At 43.1% G+C, this 17,516-nt stretch overlaps 1 protein-coding gene across 1 annotated transcript; it reads right to left on the minus strand.

Moving 5' to 3' along the window:
- LOC119907434 (SNF-related serine/threonine-protein kinase-like) lies at positions 1 to 17,435 on the minus strand. The gene is made up of 8 exons (XM_038725192.1): positions 17,197 to 17,435; positions 13,176 to 13,545; positions 12,558 to 12,776; positions 11,054 to 11,300; positions 6,649 to 6,790; positions 5,130 to 5,342; positions 4,647 to 4,781; positions 1 to 2,804 (listed from the first exon to the last, which is right to left on the minus strand). Exons 2-8 carry the CDS (start codon positions 13,296 to 13,298, stop codon positions 1,466 to 1,468), a joined length of 2,418 nt encoding a protein of 805 aa, XP_038581120.1. The 5' UTR covers positions 13,299 to 13,545; positions 17,197 to 17,435; the 3' UTR covers positions 1 to 1,465.
- Positions 17,436 to 17,516: the final 81 nt, after the last annotated feature.

The following is a 17,516-nucleotide window of genomic DNA, read 5'->3' on the forward strand; positions in this document are numbered from 1 at the left end:
GTCATTCTCATTGTTTTATTTTCATAGATCTCTATCATATACATACAGTACAATATGCTCAAGACAGATTTTATGGCACATCCATTTTCGTTGTACATTTTGCAGTCGCTGGTATTGGTTGTGTGAGGCTACAGTAAAGTGACCGTTTGAATCCATTACTTGGGTAGATACAGCAGGTGGATTGACCTCAGTGGGTAAGAATAAGGTTGCTACAGCAAAACACATGCACTGTCAAGTTATATATTCCACTAGGGGTGGGTCACAAATCCAGTTACACAGACTCATACTTGAAGGGGCGGTGTTATGTTCTACTGAAACCCCTTTGTTGTTTTTGTCTTGGAATACGCTACAACAGTGGCTACCGTGATCCTGGCAAGCTACGGGATATACAGGGTTTAGGTTCCACCCAGTAGTCATTGAATTTAAAGAGCTGCCATTACATGTATGATCATTTACTCTGTTTGGTTTCAGAGGAGATATAACTTCTATTTCAATGTTCTTTTTTGGCCATCAGACACATTTCTAACTCTGGGTTCAACCAAAACCTTGAATATCCAATAGGAGTGAAGAATAATGGTGTATAAGGATCTAGTATTCATGTTTCTACTGCAATACAACTTTACCGTCAATACTACAGGTACAAAGTACTGCTAGGTTATTCACATATGTACAAACTCTGCCGTGGAACTGCGCAGAGGCTTGACAAGTAAGTGTGCATTTTCTTTCTGAGTCTGCAGAGCATGTTCGAGATAGAAAAATAAAACAGTGATAGATTACAAAATACTGTGTGACACCATCATATATAAGTGCTGCTGTCCATTTCCCCCATTATTTGTCCTCACTTGAATGAAAACACAGTCATAACTTAACTCTTTCAGTCAGAATAAAAAACTGATAAAATGATTGTCTCAAAAAATAATTTAAAATATGATATTTTAAAAAAAACAGCATCAAGTACAACAAAAGACAATATGTAACATGATACTAAAACTCATCAGCTTTTCCCTTTTATCAGCTTATCCGAGTGATATAGAGGTGTGTGTGTGTGTGTGTGTGTGTGTGGATGTGCACAAAATGTGTACATACAGTATATAAGTGCATAAGAGCAGGGATGTGAGCACCTCCTGTATCCATTTCCATACTTAGTGTCTCTTATGTAAAATCACACCAGTGGGTTAAAATGTCCCCATAGTGTTTAATCTGTTGAAAGTGCTTCACATTCTTGGCATGGCACCCAGTCTCCTCCATGGAGACCTTTTGCGTCTCTAAATGTGCAAGGTTGGCATTTGGACTTTTTCCCAGTTATCCACCGTAAGTGTTAAATAATAGGAAACAGCATAAAATGCTAAAATAAATTCACAAGCCAGTGGTGGCATGATTGAACAAAAGCAAGACAATAAGGGATGTACAGATGAACGCGGAGGAGTGTGGAGGTGCAGCAGCTGATGGAGTGGCTGTCTGCGCTCTAGATGACCTGGCAGCAGCTGTGTGGTGTAGGGGTACAGAGCAAACCCTCTTTGGGGCTCCGGTGGATGTTGACGGACAGAGTCTTGTCGCTCAGAGGCATCTGCAGCACACGGTTCTTCATGTTCCTGTGGTTCTGCCTGGCCAGGTCCAGCTCTCCCAGCCTCAGTGTGCCCATGCAGGTGCCCTCCAGCAGCGGGTCCGCCAGCGCGTCTCCCAGCGGGGGTTGGTGGTGGTACAGATTCCCCCTGGGTGATGGGCCACCCAGGAGCGAGACCTTATCCAGGCTACCGGTGGAGCCGCCCATGCACATCCTCCACATGGGACGGTCCTGGGTGTCCCCTCCAACAACACCGCCGCTGCCGCCACCACCCCCACCCCCACCACCACCACCACCGCCACCTCCCCCTCCTCCCCCTGTCAGGTTGTGGAACTGAGAGCTCAGGCACAGGCTCATCAGCTTTAGGCTTTCCACCAGGCCGCTGGCAGCTTTGGCTGTGCCCTTTCCATGGCCTGAACCTGATCCAGGACTGGCACAGTTGGAGGGACTGCCCTGCCCTGACCCCCTTTTATCTCTATCCTCTTTCCTCCCGTCTCTCTCATCCCCATGTCCACCTACAGTTGCTGTATCTGGTTTATGGTGACTTTCTGTCTCATCATCACTAGTCTCTGAGCTGGGGGTGAAAGCGGCAACCGGTGCTGTTACACACACAGTTGTGGGCGATGACATGAGCGTTGACGGTGATGGTATTCTAGAGTTCAGATTGAGGCTGAGGCTGGGTTTGGGCGGGCCAAGTGTATGCAGCTCCCTCCTTTCCTCCTCGTCCTCATCCTCTTTATCCTCCTCATGGATCTGGTTAAGGACTGGAGCACTCATACGGGATGTCAGCCGATTACCGGAAGAAGACATAGATGATGATGAAGACGAGGCTTTGCAGCGAAGCACCACCTGAGCAGGTAGTGCAGAAGGGGATAGGCATTTGTCTTCCTCCCCCTCTTCTTCTTCATCCTCCTCCACGCTGAAAAGACTGGGACTACGAGGTTTGCAAGGACCCACTGAGGGCAGAGAGCCCAGCCTAAGGGGGTTGGAGTGGGGCTTTCCGAGAGGCCTGAGCCCCCTCTCCTGGTTCTGTCGTGCAGGCTGCTGCTGGCTGGATGGTTGGTTGTGGTTCTCCTGCCGCTGGCTGAGGTCCAGCAGAGCCGTTTTGGGTCTGGGGCCTTTGTGGAGACTCTCAGCACTGCGGGCAGGGGACTGTGGACCCCCTGGGTGGGAGATAGCCGGACCCCCCAAGCCATCACTGACATCCTGGTGAACATCCACTCTGGTTGGCCAGGACTGCCTGTGAAGAGTGAAACACACAAGATTAATGGTGTCCCACAGACCCCCCCCCCTGACAGTTATCTTTGACCTGCAGTACCCTGGTTCAAGTTCAATATGAGCAAAAACTCTTTTGTTCCCTGTGCAATAACCTGCTTAATCTGCATATGTAATTTAGCATTTTGGAGATTGTTTATATTGTGTTCTGTATACTGTATGTACATTCACATTGTTGTACTTTTCCTTTCTGTACTGTTGTTTTTGTACTGTTATTCTACAATTAAAGTTTGGGATAATAAATTGACTGAACTGAACATACAGAACACAAGGTTTAGTGGGTTGAGCAGAATTAGCAATACTATATTTATGTTGAGAAAAAAAAACACAGGGAAAAACAGTTAGCTCGGTTCCCAAACACACCTACACAACTACAGCTACAGCTCCCTAATTAACACTTTGTACTGCTAAGAAATAATTAGAGCACATACAGTAACTCTAATCCCACAAATTGTTGTTTGTACATTTCGATCATGGTTTTGGTAGACTTGTTTTTTAAATTTGGACAGTGCCAAGCTAGCTCTTCCCCCATGTTTCCAGTCTTTGTGCTAAGCTAATCACCTTCTGACTACAGCTCCCATTTTTTAATCCCTACAAGAACCAAAGTGTAAGTGTGAGTTGAAGAGGTGCAGCTAGGCGGATTTTGTTACCTTCGGACAGAGCTAGGCTACCTGTTGCCCCTGCTTCCAGTCTCTATGCTAAGCTAAACTAATTCCAGCTGCTGGCTGTAGCTTAAAACTTACTGCACAGACACGAGAGTGGTATCAATCTTTTTATCTGAACTCTGAAAGAAAGTGAATGTGTATTTCCAGAAAAAAAGATTCCTTTAACTGACAGTAACATATCATTTTCTATATTTTTATATATGCTAGATTTGAACTAGAACGTTAAATTAATACATTTTAAATTTAATTCTGTTTGAGTGGTTTGATTTAATATCCCTCTTTTATTACAAGTAACATCACATTAATGGAATAGTCACAATCTAAGACGTTATAAGGACTTTGTCACAATGCACTTTTGTATTCCAGTCATTTAAAATCAAATACATGCTGAGAATAAGAAATATAGCATCGGCATCAGATGTCTAAAAGCTGGAACCTTACCTAAAGGATTAGCACGATGTAAACGCAGTTAACCAGTTGAGATAGTAACGTGATAGCGACTGCTTGGCTAATTACAGATGGGTGATCTTGCCTGGTGTAGAAGATATGAATAAGAGTAGACAGTGAATATCCTAATATTATATTTTTATATGGTGTATATTTCAGCATTAGTTCCTTAGCTCTGGTTAGCTTTTAGCCTGAGCCTGAGTAGGGGCTAAACACTAACAATATATATAGCTGCTAATGCTAAAGAGTATTAACATTTATTTGAAAATGTATTCAGTACCACTTAAAAATCCTTTTTAAAAATGTAATGCTTGTCCAATTAAAATGCAAGTCATCCTCTTTTATAAATGTTCTTGAAACTCCTAAATCTCCTTTCTTTAGTTTCACTTTCTCAATAAGGGAAACATAAGTTGTTTTCTCCTTTGTTTCAAGATATTTCAAGTGGTACGCCCCTGATAACGTCGCTGATCTGTACCCTCTCATATATTCTCAGTCTGTCTCTCATTCTCTGGTGAAAAAAAAAGGCTCTGTCTGCCCATCTGCTGTCAAAGTTGTCTTCTGGAAACTGACACAGCACTGCAGAGGCAGCTCTCTTGTCTATCTCAGGAGATGTGTGTGTGAGTGAGTGTGTGTGTGTGTGTGTGTGTGTGTCTGTGTGTGTGTCTGTGTGTGTGTGTGTGTGTGTGTGTGTGTACCTGAACTGGGCCTTGCTAGGGCTGGGTGATCGTGTCTGGCTGTGCTGCTCCTTCTCTTGCCTGTCCCTCAGCATCCTCTCAGCCAGCAGGAAGTATGTAGCCGTGATGTGGTTGTACTGATTCGACTCCAGAGCCCTGAGAAGATCAGAGAAATCAATTTGAATTCCAAAACATACACACGCAGTCAAACACACACACACACACACACACACACACACACAGGTTCGCACATACACACTCACTCAGCACCAAACCCTGACCGTGTGTCAAAAGGGAGTGACTGGGGTGGAGATTTAATTTAACATGACAACAGCTCAGGCTTGACTGCCAGCTGGTTGTTAATGGCAATTAAACTGTTGATGACACTTCATTAAGCTTTAGCTGGACTAGTGGACCATGGCGAATTTTTGGAGATTACACAGGAAAGAATAGCTGCATGTTAATTTATTTATGCACGTGTGTGTGTGACAGAGGGACACATACTCAGTTATAGTGTCTCGATCTGCGATGCCCCCCAGCACCATGCGCTGGATGATGGAGCCGTGCTCCTCCTCCGACAGGCTGCGATGGGACACCAGAGGGGTAGACATCTTGGTGGCCGGCGAGGGGTCGACACCTTGAAGCCATTTGTGGCCACCAATCTCCTCTAAGGTCGCTCGTTTCTTGGGGTCCCTCTGCAGCATATGGCCTATAAGACTGGAAGGAGTCACAGAGGGAATCAGTATTATGGAGGAGCTACAGAAACATCTGGCCAATACTAGCTGTGTTTAGATACGGACTAATGTTCCCATCATATTCTGGAAAAATTATATCATGTTCATGAGCTGGCATTTAGAAACAACACAAGGTCTTAAAGGGTAATTCCTGACATCTAGGTACATGGCCTTTTTTAAAACGACTCAGTCAGGGCAAGAAACATGGGCTCAGACATTTAGCCAGGTTTTAAACAAACCCAAGTTACACAAACTTATCTGGAACAGAAAATTGTAATATTGTAAAACTATAAAATTATTACTGTCCGTTTAAACATCTGTGATTGACTGGTTGAAATTCTGTTTCTTGACCCCCCCCTTGGAATACAATGTTGTTATGTTAAGTTCTAACAAAATTATTCCAATGTCCATTCTGCACACCTGTATTACATGATCAGGAAAGTCTAGCTGGTAGCCACACGGCCGTGTGGCTTAGGCATGAATAAAGCAGCTAGTGCCAATCAGCTGACACAAGCACAACTCCAGTGCCTGCTCCAACTATGCTCCATAGATCTGATGCACTTTATTCAGTAACATACTTTTGGTCTAATTGATCAGTGACTATTAGACATCAGCAGAAAATGTCACCTCTCAGCAGCTGATCCAAGAGCACTTTTATCAGTGTTTGCTTTGACACACCAGATCAGCCTACCTGGGATAATCCGGGGATAATCCTGTAAACAAGCTCTGCATCTTTACTGTCTGTTTTTGTAGTCTAGCTAATATAGTTGGAGCATAACTAACTTTGCTGGCTAAATCGGTCACACAAAATAGAAGTGCTGTATCCTCAAGGCCCCAGACGTAAGCAATTTTTTTGAGGGGTCAAACACATGAACCAGGGCGTGTGAGTATTTTGAAATACTGTGTGTAAGTCAACATAAACTAATGAAGTCATGTCCAAAAACAATGTGTGTTTTCAAAGCTATAGCCGTTCAAAATGTATTCAGCACCACTGTGTCCTGCTCTGGCTTGACGCATCGTTAAACCCCCTCGCATTGTTAAAAATAGAGGGACGATTTTAAAGGGTGCATTAGATACACTTAACGCAGCACTGCATCTCTGGCGAAGCAGCTGACTGCAGCACCGAGTGAAAGCAGGACAACGAGGAGGAGCAGCAGCAGAAGAGAGAGTGCTCCTGTCTCTCCCTCTCTTCTGTCTCTTTTCTTCACACATCTACAAACATGAAATATGCAGCACCTGCAGAGTACTCCGTCCATCTGTGTGGGTATGTGCGCGTGCGTGTTACTCACTCTCGGCATGCATGAGAGATGTGTGGAGGCACGGTGTATTTGCAGTCCATGATCATAGTGAGCGTCTCGCTGTCGTTAGCCTCCTGGAAGGGGGGCTGACCACAGACCAACATGAAGAGGATCACTCCCAGACTCCAGATATCTACAGAGACACAGAGAGAAAGATGTCTGTTGTGAACATAAAAAATGTGTACACATAATATGATAAGAGTGAATGTTTTAAGGAAGATGGTTACAGAAATGAAAAATAAAATTAGGATGACAGGTTAACAACGTGAAGCATATATGTCCTTTCTGCTTAGTGACCTAGATGTCAAAAAAAAAAAATTAATACACAAGAGCCGTCTCCCCCTCAGTTCAAATGAAGCATGAATCATATTCGATCACAGCCATTTCCATAAATATGTACTAGTTTAGGACACATCTGTCTAACCAAGGATGAGGCTCTGCACTGCTGCCTACCGCCAGCGTCACGCTCACACACACGCTTGCATGCACTCCCACATAAACACACCGTACTAGGAAAGTGGGTTAACGTGTTCATCCCTCAAAGCTGCATACAAACGCTAATTTCATGGAACAGCTCTCTTGGTCCGATTATCCATTTTAAAAGAGCAACTTTTTGCCCTGGGCATTGTCTGCCGCTCTGGTCAGCAGGATGTTCCACTGACACACATTCTGCAGTCAAATACCGACTATGAGCCAAGAGACTGCAAAATAAAAGCATACAGGTCTTCAGTCAGTATGTTTTTCGTGACTTTGGAAAAATTATCGCAAGATTTTGCAAATTTACATGTAGCAAAAACTAAATAGCAGTTAAACCATTTCTTCCTCTTTGTGAAAAGCATGAATTTCACCAAAATTCTAATAATTTCCCATAACTTTCTTTATTTTTAAAGCTGCACTACTTAGATTTTTTTGACCACATGGGGGCAGCAAACCAAGCTGTAAACACAAATTGACGTAAGGGGTGCGTTTGACTTTATGCAGCGCTTTGCAGTGCCGACTTAACGTGATGCATGCCGCTTAGAAATTCTGGTCGACTTTTGCCGGCGCTGCAAAACGTCACCATGTCACACGAGATTAAAACCTCGTGGGAGCAAGGAGGCTGCAGTTGTCAGAGCCAGTCGCTTTTCTCCGGCTGAAGTTCCCACACTCTACGGGAGGTAGAATGTGTCCGACTTGACGGCTGCGTTTTTATACCCCGCCCCTGTACTCGCTTGCAGCTCATATTTGACTATCAAGTCGGCGAAAGTCAGCCGCAGCCACCTCGAACGCACCTCTCGCCTAATGAACTTCAGGCCAAGAAGTTTCTGGGCAGCTAGTTGCTAACTTTGTCTGCCGATTTATCAGAGCCTTTTAACTCACAGCTAACAGCTGCCTGCTGAGGCTGGAGGTTGGTGAGAGCAGTGAGTATGAACCAAGACAGTAAAGTTGCGGGTTGTAAAACCAAAACAAGGTAAAGGTCAGGGGAACTGCAGAGTTGAGAATGAATTCTGTGGGTTTATCACCATGTGTGACCTCTTTCACATTATACATAGTAATTCGACTAATTTTTAATATGCAAATATTAATTAGTGCAGCTTTAAAGTGCTTATCTTTCAGTTTCTTTTTCTATTTTTATTGGCATTTTTGGTACTATGCACCTATTGCTGCGACTTTTCCAGACGTCACTATTTGATCAAACTGAGCTTAAGTGGGTTTATCCTCCCCAACACCCCTTGTGATATGTCTTCACATTTCTTCATATCACTGCAGTGTGCCAGGATGCGCTGGAGATTTCAATCTGGTAAAGTAAATGTGCCAGTTTACTGTGGGTGGCGAGTATTTATTGCTCTGAGCCTGCGAAGGAGCGTCTCATACTGCTGACGGAGGGAGCAAACGCTGCTGCAGTCCCCACCACCATCTTACCCCTAGCCAACGTATCCTAGCAACCGTGACCCTGCTCCCTCATTACTTGCGTCAGCGGTCGGCCAAACTTCCTTCCTCAATAACTTTATTTATAAACCAGATGGCTGACACATCTCTGGACAACGCTGTTTATGTCACTGTACATTAGCATCACGCGAACTAACTACGCCGGCTACTTATTGGCAATAGCCGGGAGTGTAAACATCCCTTTCTGCTGCTCTGCACTGCATTTTCACATGATTGCTTCACTAAGATAACCAACAACCACTCCCTTGTGTCTTGACATCGTTAACCCCGAGGCTGAGTGGGCCAAGTTCAGCATCCTGTCCTACTGATCATTATGCAACATCTTTTTCTAAAAAAAAAATAATAATAAAAAAAGTCCTCCCACATGGGCATGCTCATTATGGACAGATATGCTCTGAATTATGCATGTGCCCAGGATATGTTCTTTGTAATTGCTATTAGGTAAGTTAATTTTTTTGAAGTGCAGCTTGTGCTTCTTGAAGAAGAGGAAGCAGAAATCTATATTTAACTTTCCGTTTACTGGAGACAAAAAGAGAACCCACACACAGCATAACATCAAACGGCAACAGGAGGCATCTTTTCATAGCACTTATTAGTCCATCTTCTGCTCCCAAACGTGCACAAAATTGCTTGTCCTGTGATAAAGCTGTGATTTCCTGAATAAGATTTCACATACTTTTATTTGATTATTCTATCCTCAGATTGCCTTTAATTCACTCACTGTTTGTCTTTCACCCTTTATTTCTATCCCTCATAGGCTGGAGATTGAACTGTTGGTAAAACAAAAACACATTTGAACATGTCGACTTGGGAACTGGTAAAATATGATGGGTATTTTTCACTATTGACATTTTATAGACCAAACGATTACGCAAGAAAATAAACAACAGATTAAATGATGATGTAAAATATCATTATTTGCAGCCCTAGTCCTGATACCTAAGCATGTGAGATGAAGAAGTCAAGCATTTCTGCTGGTAAACGCACTTGACACCTTGGATTTAATAAATAAATAGTGTTTTCTCTGCTTTTCTGCAGTTTGGAATATTTGGCTCCTGCTAATTGGCTCCTTCTGTATGCTCTGTAGCAATGACTACTGGCGCAACATTCCCCTCTCTATTTTGGATCACTTTTCATCTCAAAGTATTTTCAGCACTTCCTCAAAAGAGCAACAAACCTCCAAACGGGCCTGACGTGAGGGAGCCGAGCGAGGACAGCCTTTTTATCTCGGCAACAAACTGGGCTGGCCGCCACTTGGAACGTCACCAGCTGAACTCAGCACCCTACAGACTGCCAGCAGGTACCTTGGCAGCGGTGTTATCCCAGGCCAGGTTCCCTCAAAGCCCCAGTACGTCTGGACTGCTGGCCTCCGTTCAGCCTGTTCCACATCACACACATCAACTGTACCGCTGATAGAATCGCGCAATATTACATCCCGGCTGGGTGGATAATCCTCGCAATCAAAACATCATCATCTCGGCTGAATGAACAATAGCGCTGCACAGGCAGTATGAACACATGCGCACACGCATGCACCGAAAATGTCCACAAGCATCTGATTTGTCATCTGGGTCAAGTGCTCAGACGGGTTTTTACAGGACAGCTGACCTCACATATCCAGCACCTCACACGATCATCCAAAAACCATACATACAGTCAAATAATAGAAACTATTATTATTCCACTTTCAATACTTGGGAGCAGCTCATCTGCTCGGCACAAAAAAAGACAGACGGAAGAAAATAGCCACTGCAAATCCACTCAGCCAGAAAAATACAAATCCTTCTCCCTCGCTCTGACGCAGTGGCCTCTGGGTAGACAGAGGGACCACTGATGCCTTTTCTTACTTTCCCCCGTCCTTCATTTCTTTCCCCTGCAAATCTGCATGTCTCTGTTTCATTTCTTTTCCACTAGTTTTTAATTTAATATCCAAGCTGTTGCTCAGCAAGGATTGGTACCACAATTGATGAGCGAGACGAAGGGGTGCTGATGATGATGCCGAGGCTGCTTGAGGTGTGTGTATGCTGAGGAAACCAATTTCAGCCTGATCTGATATCAGATTATACCCAGAAAGGCAGTGACTGTCAATGACCATAAACTGCAGAAGTAGGGCTGCAAATCTGCAGATTAAGTTATAGTCCAACTGCCAGGTACGCCTGCACCTGCTGAACTTTGAGCAGTTCCTCTCCTTCTGTCATCTGGCTGATAAAGCTGCCAGTGTGCCAAGTTCTCTGCAGGGTCCACGCAAAGTACTGCAGGTCATATAGTGTGGTCTAAGTGTATGCAGAGCTATCAGTAGGTCATATTATCAGACAGTGTGTGAATGTGAAAGCATAAGTTAGCCAGGCTGATATACAGTTGAGGATAGCCAGGAACACGCTGGAATACAGACTGAGACACTAAACAAAAAAGCATAGATATCTCTACTTAAGCCAGAACTTATTGTCTAACAGTTCTTTAGACTTACCCACAGCAGGAGCGTCATACTCGTCCCCCAGCAGTATTTCAGGAGCAGAGTAGGCCAGAGAGCCGCAGGAGGTGTTGAGCTTTTTTCCAGGCTGAAACCGGTTGCTGAAGCCGAAGTCAGTGAGCTTCACGACGCCCTGCTTCTCGAAGAACACCACATTCTCCGGCTTCAGGTCCCTGTGCACCACGTGCAGCCGGTGGCAGTAGGAGATGGCGTGGACAATTTGGGCGAAGTAACACTTGGCCACCTTTGAGAAGAGGGACAGAAATGATAGCAAGCAATAGTAATGTATCTCAGTATAAAAGTTATGTAAAGACAGACAACTCCTCCCATCTAGTCACATCTATAGGCAATTTAGATTCTCTAATCCATCTGAATTGCTTGTGGACTGAACACCAAGAGAACATGCCCACTCATTAGTGCTAACCAACAACTAGCAAAGACACTTCAAAGCAGTAGTTTGACAATTTGGGAAATACACATATTTGCTTTCTTGCTGAGAGATGAGAAGATCAATACCACTCTGTCCATTAAATATGAAGCTACAGCCAGCAGCTGGTGAACTTAACTTAGCATAAAGACTGGAAACAGCCTGACTCTGTCTGGAGTTAACAAGGTAAAACCACAAATTGTCTTTTTTTTTTTTACAGATTAAACAAAAAGAGATTGTATACTGTATAACTTGATTAATTCTCCACAGTCTGCCCTAATTCAACAAAACATGCCAACTTTTATGTAGGTTTTTTATTTATTTATTTTTACTGCAAAACCAACTTTAACTAGCTTATTGGCTACCCTTATTGTGTACCAGTAAGTAAAAGCAACTATTACCATAGCAGAGTTTAGAATGTCTCATCCTTTCCTCCTATTTATCTTGTACTGTTAAAACTTTCAAAGTCACACAGTTGCCTCCTGGTGTCCGGCATTTATTAACTTTAAAGAATCTGTATGCGCAATGCATTGGTGAGCTTCTAACTACCTTTGAACTGTCCTTCACTGCATTCCCACGAAACAGTCTGAACTAGAAACAAACAAAAGAACATCCAAATTCTGTTCTCTAGAGACTTTAACTTAATGCAATTCTGAATCATTTGCAGGAGAATTAATTATTATTATGATCCTGTATTGATCTGCTTTCTCTTGCATTACATTGAGTCCCCCTGGAGATGGTTTTCCTAAGTCAAGTTCCTAAGTCAACTACACTTCACTGCAAAAACTGAGCTCTCAAAAACAAGAAAAAAAGCATTAAAATGGGGGAGATATTACTTAAAATAAGCAAAATTATCTGCCAACAGAACAAGAATATTTCACTTAAGGACAAATAAACTTGAAACAGGTGAAATTCTCTAACATACATTCTCTAACTGCCTGGTAAGAATAAATATCTTGTTGGACAAAAATCAAGTATATTTTGCCTTCAATTAAGATATTAAGATTTTGCAGTGTTCCGCAGGTAGGCATGAACCTTTGACTTTGAGTCTATGCTGCTCACAGTCCCACTCACCTCTTCAGTGAGGCCTCCGTCATGCTTCATGATGCAGTCGTACATGTCTCCCCCATCTCCCAGCTCCAGGATAAGGTAGAGCTTGGTGGCCGTGTCGATGACCTCATAGAGGCGCACCACGTTGGGGTGCTGCACCATCTTCATGCATCGCACCTCCTGGAAAAGGTGACCCCGCGCCACCGGGTCCAGCTTAGTCTTATCGATCACCTTCACCGCAACCTAGAAGAGCAGCATAATGAGATGATAGACATCTGTCCCAATCTACACCTATCAGCAGCTACTTTTGCATACTCTAAGACTGAAACAGCTAATTGTTGATAGTGAAGATATTAAAGAAGTTGTGATGACTATGAAACAAAAACCATACAAGTTTTAGCATTTCGTCTTGAAACGCCTCATAAAGACCATCATGTGATATGTCAAGATCAACTCAATCGTGTACTCATCTAACCTTAGACACAATCCTCAAATCTCTACACGGGTTACCCTTCTTTGGTATGTCTGTCTCTAAGGGTGAGGCTGGAATCTTCAACAGTGTGCTTACACTGGCTATTTAAATATTTGGAAATCCAATCACTGGCGTCAAAGCATTGCACATGCATGTACAGACAAGCGTACCTTTTCCCCAGTGAATACGTGTCGGGCCAATTTCACCACAGCAAAGTGTCCACGGCCCAGTGTCTTGTCCAGATCGTACAGCCCAGCGATCTTCCCATCGTGATGCCGTTTCAGCCCCGCCATAGCTGCTGGTGGACGGGGAGGGAGAAGCTGCCTTCTGTTGCCTGCCGGTCTCCGGTCAGTTCACCATCTCCCCCCGAGTAGGGTGAAGTTAGGTGAGGTTCGGTTGATCCTACAGCAGCAGTGGGTCTCCTGAGGTAGCTTCAGGGATTTGAGGGTAAGCTGCTGGATGGTCACGCCAAGTATTCACAGAGCTTTGGCCTGCTGCGCTGCCTGCGCTACGCTCAGTTCAATCCCATCTTCTTGTGATCTGAGGTTTAAAATGGTCCAAAATGAGAGGGAGGGAATCAAAATCTTCCCATTCATACTGACAATATAACACTTCAAAAGAATCTGTACAATAAACTGAGTCACTCAGAAGAAATCCTGCTAAACCTTGAGTCATGAACCTGTCTGATGAAGTATTATCCTCAAGACCACATTCTCTGCTTTGTGTACCCTTCAACAACTGAATTAGAATCAAAGTGTTTCTACCGTTCATTTGCAACTAAAACTAAAAAACCAAACAAAGAATATACAGCCATGCTAGCGGCTCTGTGAGGTTAACTTGGTAGTGCTTTAAGAAAAATGCTAATGTCAGCATGCTAACACACCCACAATGACAATGCTAACAAGCCAAATGTTGACCATGGTCAACATCTTAGTTTAGCGTGTTAGCATGCTAACATTTGGTAATTACCAGAAACAAAAGTAAAGCTGAGGTTGATGGGAATAATTTGCAGGTATTTGGTCACCGACTAAAGTAGTGGATACATTTAAATTTTGACCTGATTGTGAAGTTGGATAAAAAGTCAGTTATTCAAATTTATCTGGAGGGGGTCAGACTGGATATTTCAGTCTGGACCAAAGTGGTGGATCAAGTGAACAAATGATGATGCCAACAATAGAGCCATGATGTTAACTTGATGAAAAATGACATCTGGGTGCGTATTATCATATCATTTCATTTGTGAAATCAAAGACACGAGAAAGTTTCCAATCCTCAAAAAACAGTCCCAGAAGTGTGCAGCCCAACAAAACATGGCCTCTGTTGTCAAATATACTGATGATTCAATATTCTCCATGGATAACTGGACAAAAGGAAAGTTTGACTCAGAGTCCTCTTGCATGGATACAATTAACTCATTTAAGTGTTGACAAGACATTTCTTACTTTATTTCATGGACTACTATGTCAGTACCAAAGCTCTGATAAAGGGAAAATAGAGAAAAGTAGGGGTAAGGCCTTCAGCTAACCCTTATTTTTTTTACTATTGATTAATCTGATTATTTTTCCATTAATAGATTAATTGTTGTTAAATGTCAATATAGTGCAACAACAAAAAAACATTCTTAGAACTCAAGGTGACGTTTTGAAATGTTTTATTTTGTCAGACCAACAGTCAAAAACTTAAAGATAAATCAATGAATCAGTTAACAATGATATCAAAGTGAGGAAAGCTGAAAACATTTGAGAATCTGGATCCTGCAAATATTTAGCATTTTTCTTGATTAACTTAACTCAACTTTTCTTTTCAGCTCTAGATAACACATTGCATTACTGTTTTGTGGTTATCTACTACATCTATATTTAGAATTGATTTATGATCACTGTCATCTCATTAGATATTTTTTGCCCCTCAGGGGTGACAAAACTCTACTACTCTGAACTAATTCATCTCAAATCCTGACATGCTCACTTGTCTGACCCTCTGCTGTGTTCACCAGAAGCTACAGTCGTCATACAGTATGTTGCTTCACTGCCCCGATTATGAAACAACGCCTCAAGGGGAGGGATGGCATTCCTCCTCCAGGAATCTAACTCCGTGCCAAGAACACAGAGACGGCAAAAGACACACTATGTACAGGCAAAGAACATTCCTGGGAGGTGATCTTTGCCTAGGTGTGTCCCACTCACCTGCATTTACAGAGACAACAGGAATTCAAATAAGATGTTGCCAAGGAGCACGCCTATCAACATAAGTAGATACAGTAAGATGAAAAAATAAGAAACGTCTCTAACCCCCCAGCAGTCTGTGGTTGCTCAAATGAAACTATGAAAGCCTAAAGAGCTCTTTGGGGTTTTTCTGTGATCCTCAGTTGGAGGATTGTACCTGTGAGAAGCGAGTGAGTCATTTTTCTTATAATAGGAGGTTGACATCTCCATCTGTCTCTGCTTTGTCTCGCTCATTCACACATACACACAGGCACAAAAGTAATCTCATCTCTGTTGAACTCTCCGCCTGACACTGACAACATGTAGATATTGATGTGTCAAAAAACTGTGTGCACATAAAAGCACATGTATGTGTATGTGTATGTGTGTGTGTGTGTGTGTGTGTGTGTGTGTGTCCCCTGTCATGTCGTTACACACATTGATTTATCCACAAAGACAGCTCTGGCACAGAGACAGACTGACAGGGCAGGTTAGGTGAGATCTACATGTGCAGTGTGGTGGTGAGCTTGTCTGTTGGCCTGGGCTAAACCAAGATCTGCTAAATCTAGACCTCTTACTTACCTCAACAGTGTGTGTGTAATCGCTTGATTGGTTTAAAGCAGGTGATGGGTGAAATTAACAAGGTGAGAAAATGCACTTGATGTAAAAAGCTGTTTGGTATTTCAATTACAAAGCCTTTCTGGCATGCCAACATACAGTGCAGTAATGTACCAGCCATGCCCACATTGAGGTTGGTTGCATAACTGTTCAAGGTGCTGGCAGTGTATTGATTTACATGTTAGTAGTGTGCGTGTGAGCACACAAAAGCACACAAACACACATATCAGGTCAATGACCTGTCATAATAGCTGCTCCGCTCTGATAGCTTGGGAGATATGAACTGAACTGTTATCAAGGTACATCTGATTAAGATGTCAATGTGTCAAAGATACTCACGTACAAACATTTGGACACACTGCAGAAGGTAAGCAATTAAAGATCTAATACTTATGGTACAAAGATTTGGTAGCCAGTGGTACAATAATTCTGTTGTTCCCAATTATTTTGGGCAAAGGACCACTTAAACCAGTTGGAGTTCAACCAAAGACTTACTGAATGTATTCTATAAGCCTGACATGTTACCATTAAAAGGCTTAAGTCCCCCCCCAAAAAAATCAACATAACTTTAATTACAGAAATGTGTTTTTCTTGCTGACCTATCCTAATAATCTCATAACCTCTCAGATATATAATTGCAACCCCTTGCAGGGATTCCCAGATTGGGTCCCACTGCTAATAGATAATAATGAGACAAAAAATACATAAAATCCTATGCATGACTGGAGGAATATTATAGTGACACCACAGCCAGGGCTATATAGATAGAAATAATACAGGAACAATATATTATATCATATTATTTTTACTGCAAATGTGCATCCTTCAAGAGTGCCCTACAAAGAACACAACTGCCCGACATTATCTTGTCCGTGTTGGGTTACTGTAGGAATATTATAAAGATAGGCCTACCATAAAGAAGTCATTGTAAACTCTCAAGTACCACAACCACACTTCTCTAGTTTAGTAAAAATGAATATTAGTAGCATCATATGTATGATAAATATATCTTTCACTTCACTACACTAATATTAAAGGATAGTTGAGCTCAGGCTGTGCTGGCCATTCTACACTGTATCTGTTTTTCACTGCATAGGTGCTACTGCCCATATGGGACCCCCCTCAGCCCTCCTGTACTGTCAACATGCCTGCTGGCTGCATCCACAATAACATGACAGTGCGGACCAGCCTGCGCAAACAGCACACACATGAATGCTAGTGAAAGACACGGGCAGCATGCTAAAATGCGCCCAGCAGGATGCGCATTAAAGAAAAGTGCCCTACTGAAATCCGACGGCTAACTTGACACATATTATTACTACACGGGCCCACAACATCAGGCTGCATGCGCTACACCAGTCCTACTTACCACAGAGGAACCTGAAGCAGCGCCACTGTCCTTTCTGTTCCCTTTCCAACTGCGGGAGTGTGCGGGGGTCCGGGCGGTGAGCTGCGGGTTTTAACGAGGCTGAAATTCTCCGGCGTTCAGTTTAACACTCGGTACCGACTGACAGCAAACCGGCCAACGACTATCCTCTATCCCAATGAGTCCCTGTGTAAGTCTGTCACACTGTCAACTCCACCTCCCTCTTTCCTCTCCCCCTCTCCCTCCTGCTCCTTCAGCTGTACAAACACACGCAGGTTGCAAGATAACACAGGAAGTGTCGCTTTCAAAGTAAAAGCAATATT

The sequence above is a fragment of the Micropterus salmoides genome, unplaced genomic scaffold, assembly GCF_014851395.1.
Source record: "Micropterus salmoides isolate LMB-PRFRI ecotype aquatic unplaced genomic scaffold, ASM1485139v1 Ms_hic_scaffold_17, whole genome shotgun sequence".
Taxonomy (NCBI): Eukaryota; Metazoa; Chordata; class Actinopteri; order Centrarchiformes; family Centrarchidae; genus Micropterus; species Micropterus salmoides.

What these genes read in the sequence shown, in the direction of transcription:
- LOC119907434 (XM_038725192.1), bottom strand. Translation starts at nt 13,298, where the DNA reads ATGGCGGGGCTGAAACGGCATCACGATGGGAAGATCGCTGGGCTGTAC. An exon ending in ATCTCTCATGCATGCCGAGA is followed by an intron (nt 5,343 to 6,648) that starts GTGAGTAACACG and finishes GACTCCTTCCAG; the next exon opens with TCTTATAGGCCATATGCTGC. An exon ending in GATCGAGACACTATAACTGA is followed by an intron (nt 4,782 to 5,129) that starts GTATGTGTCCCT and finishes TGATCTTCTCAG; the next exon opens with GGCTCTGGAGTCGAATCAGT.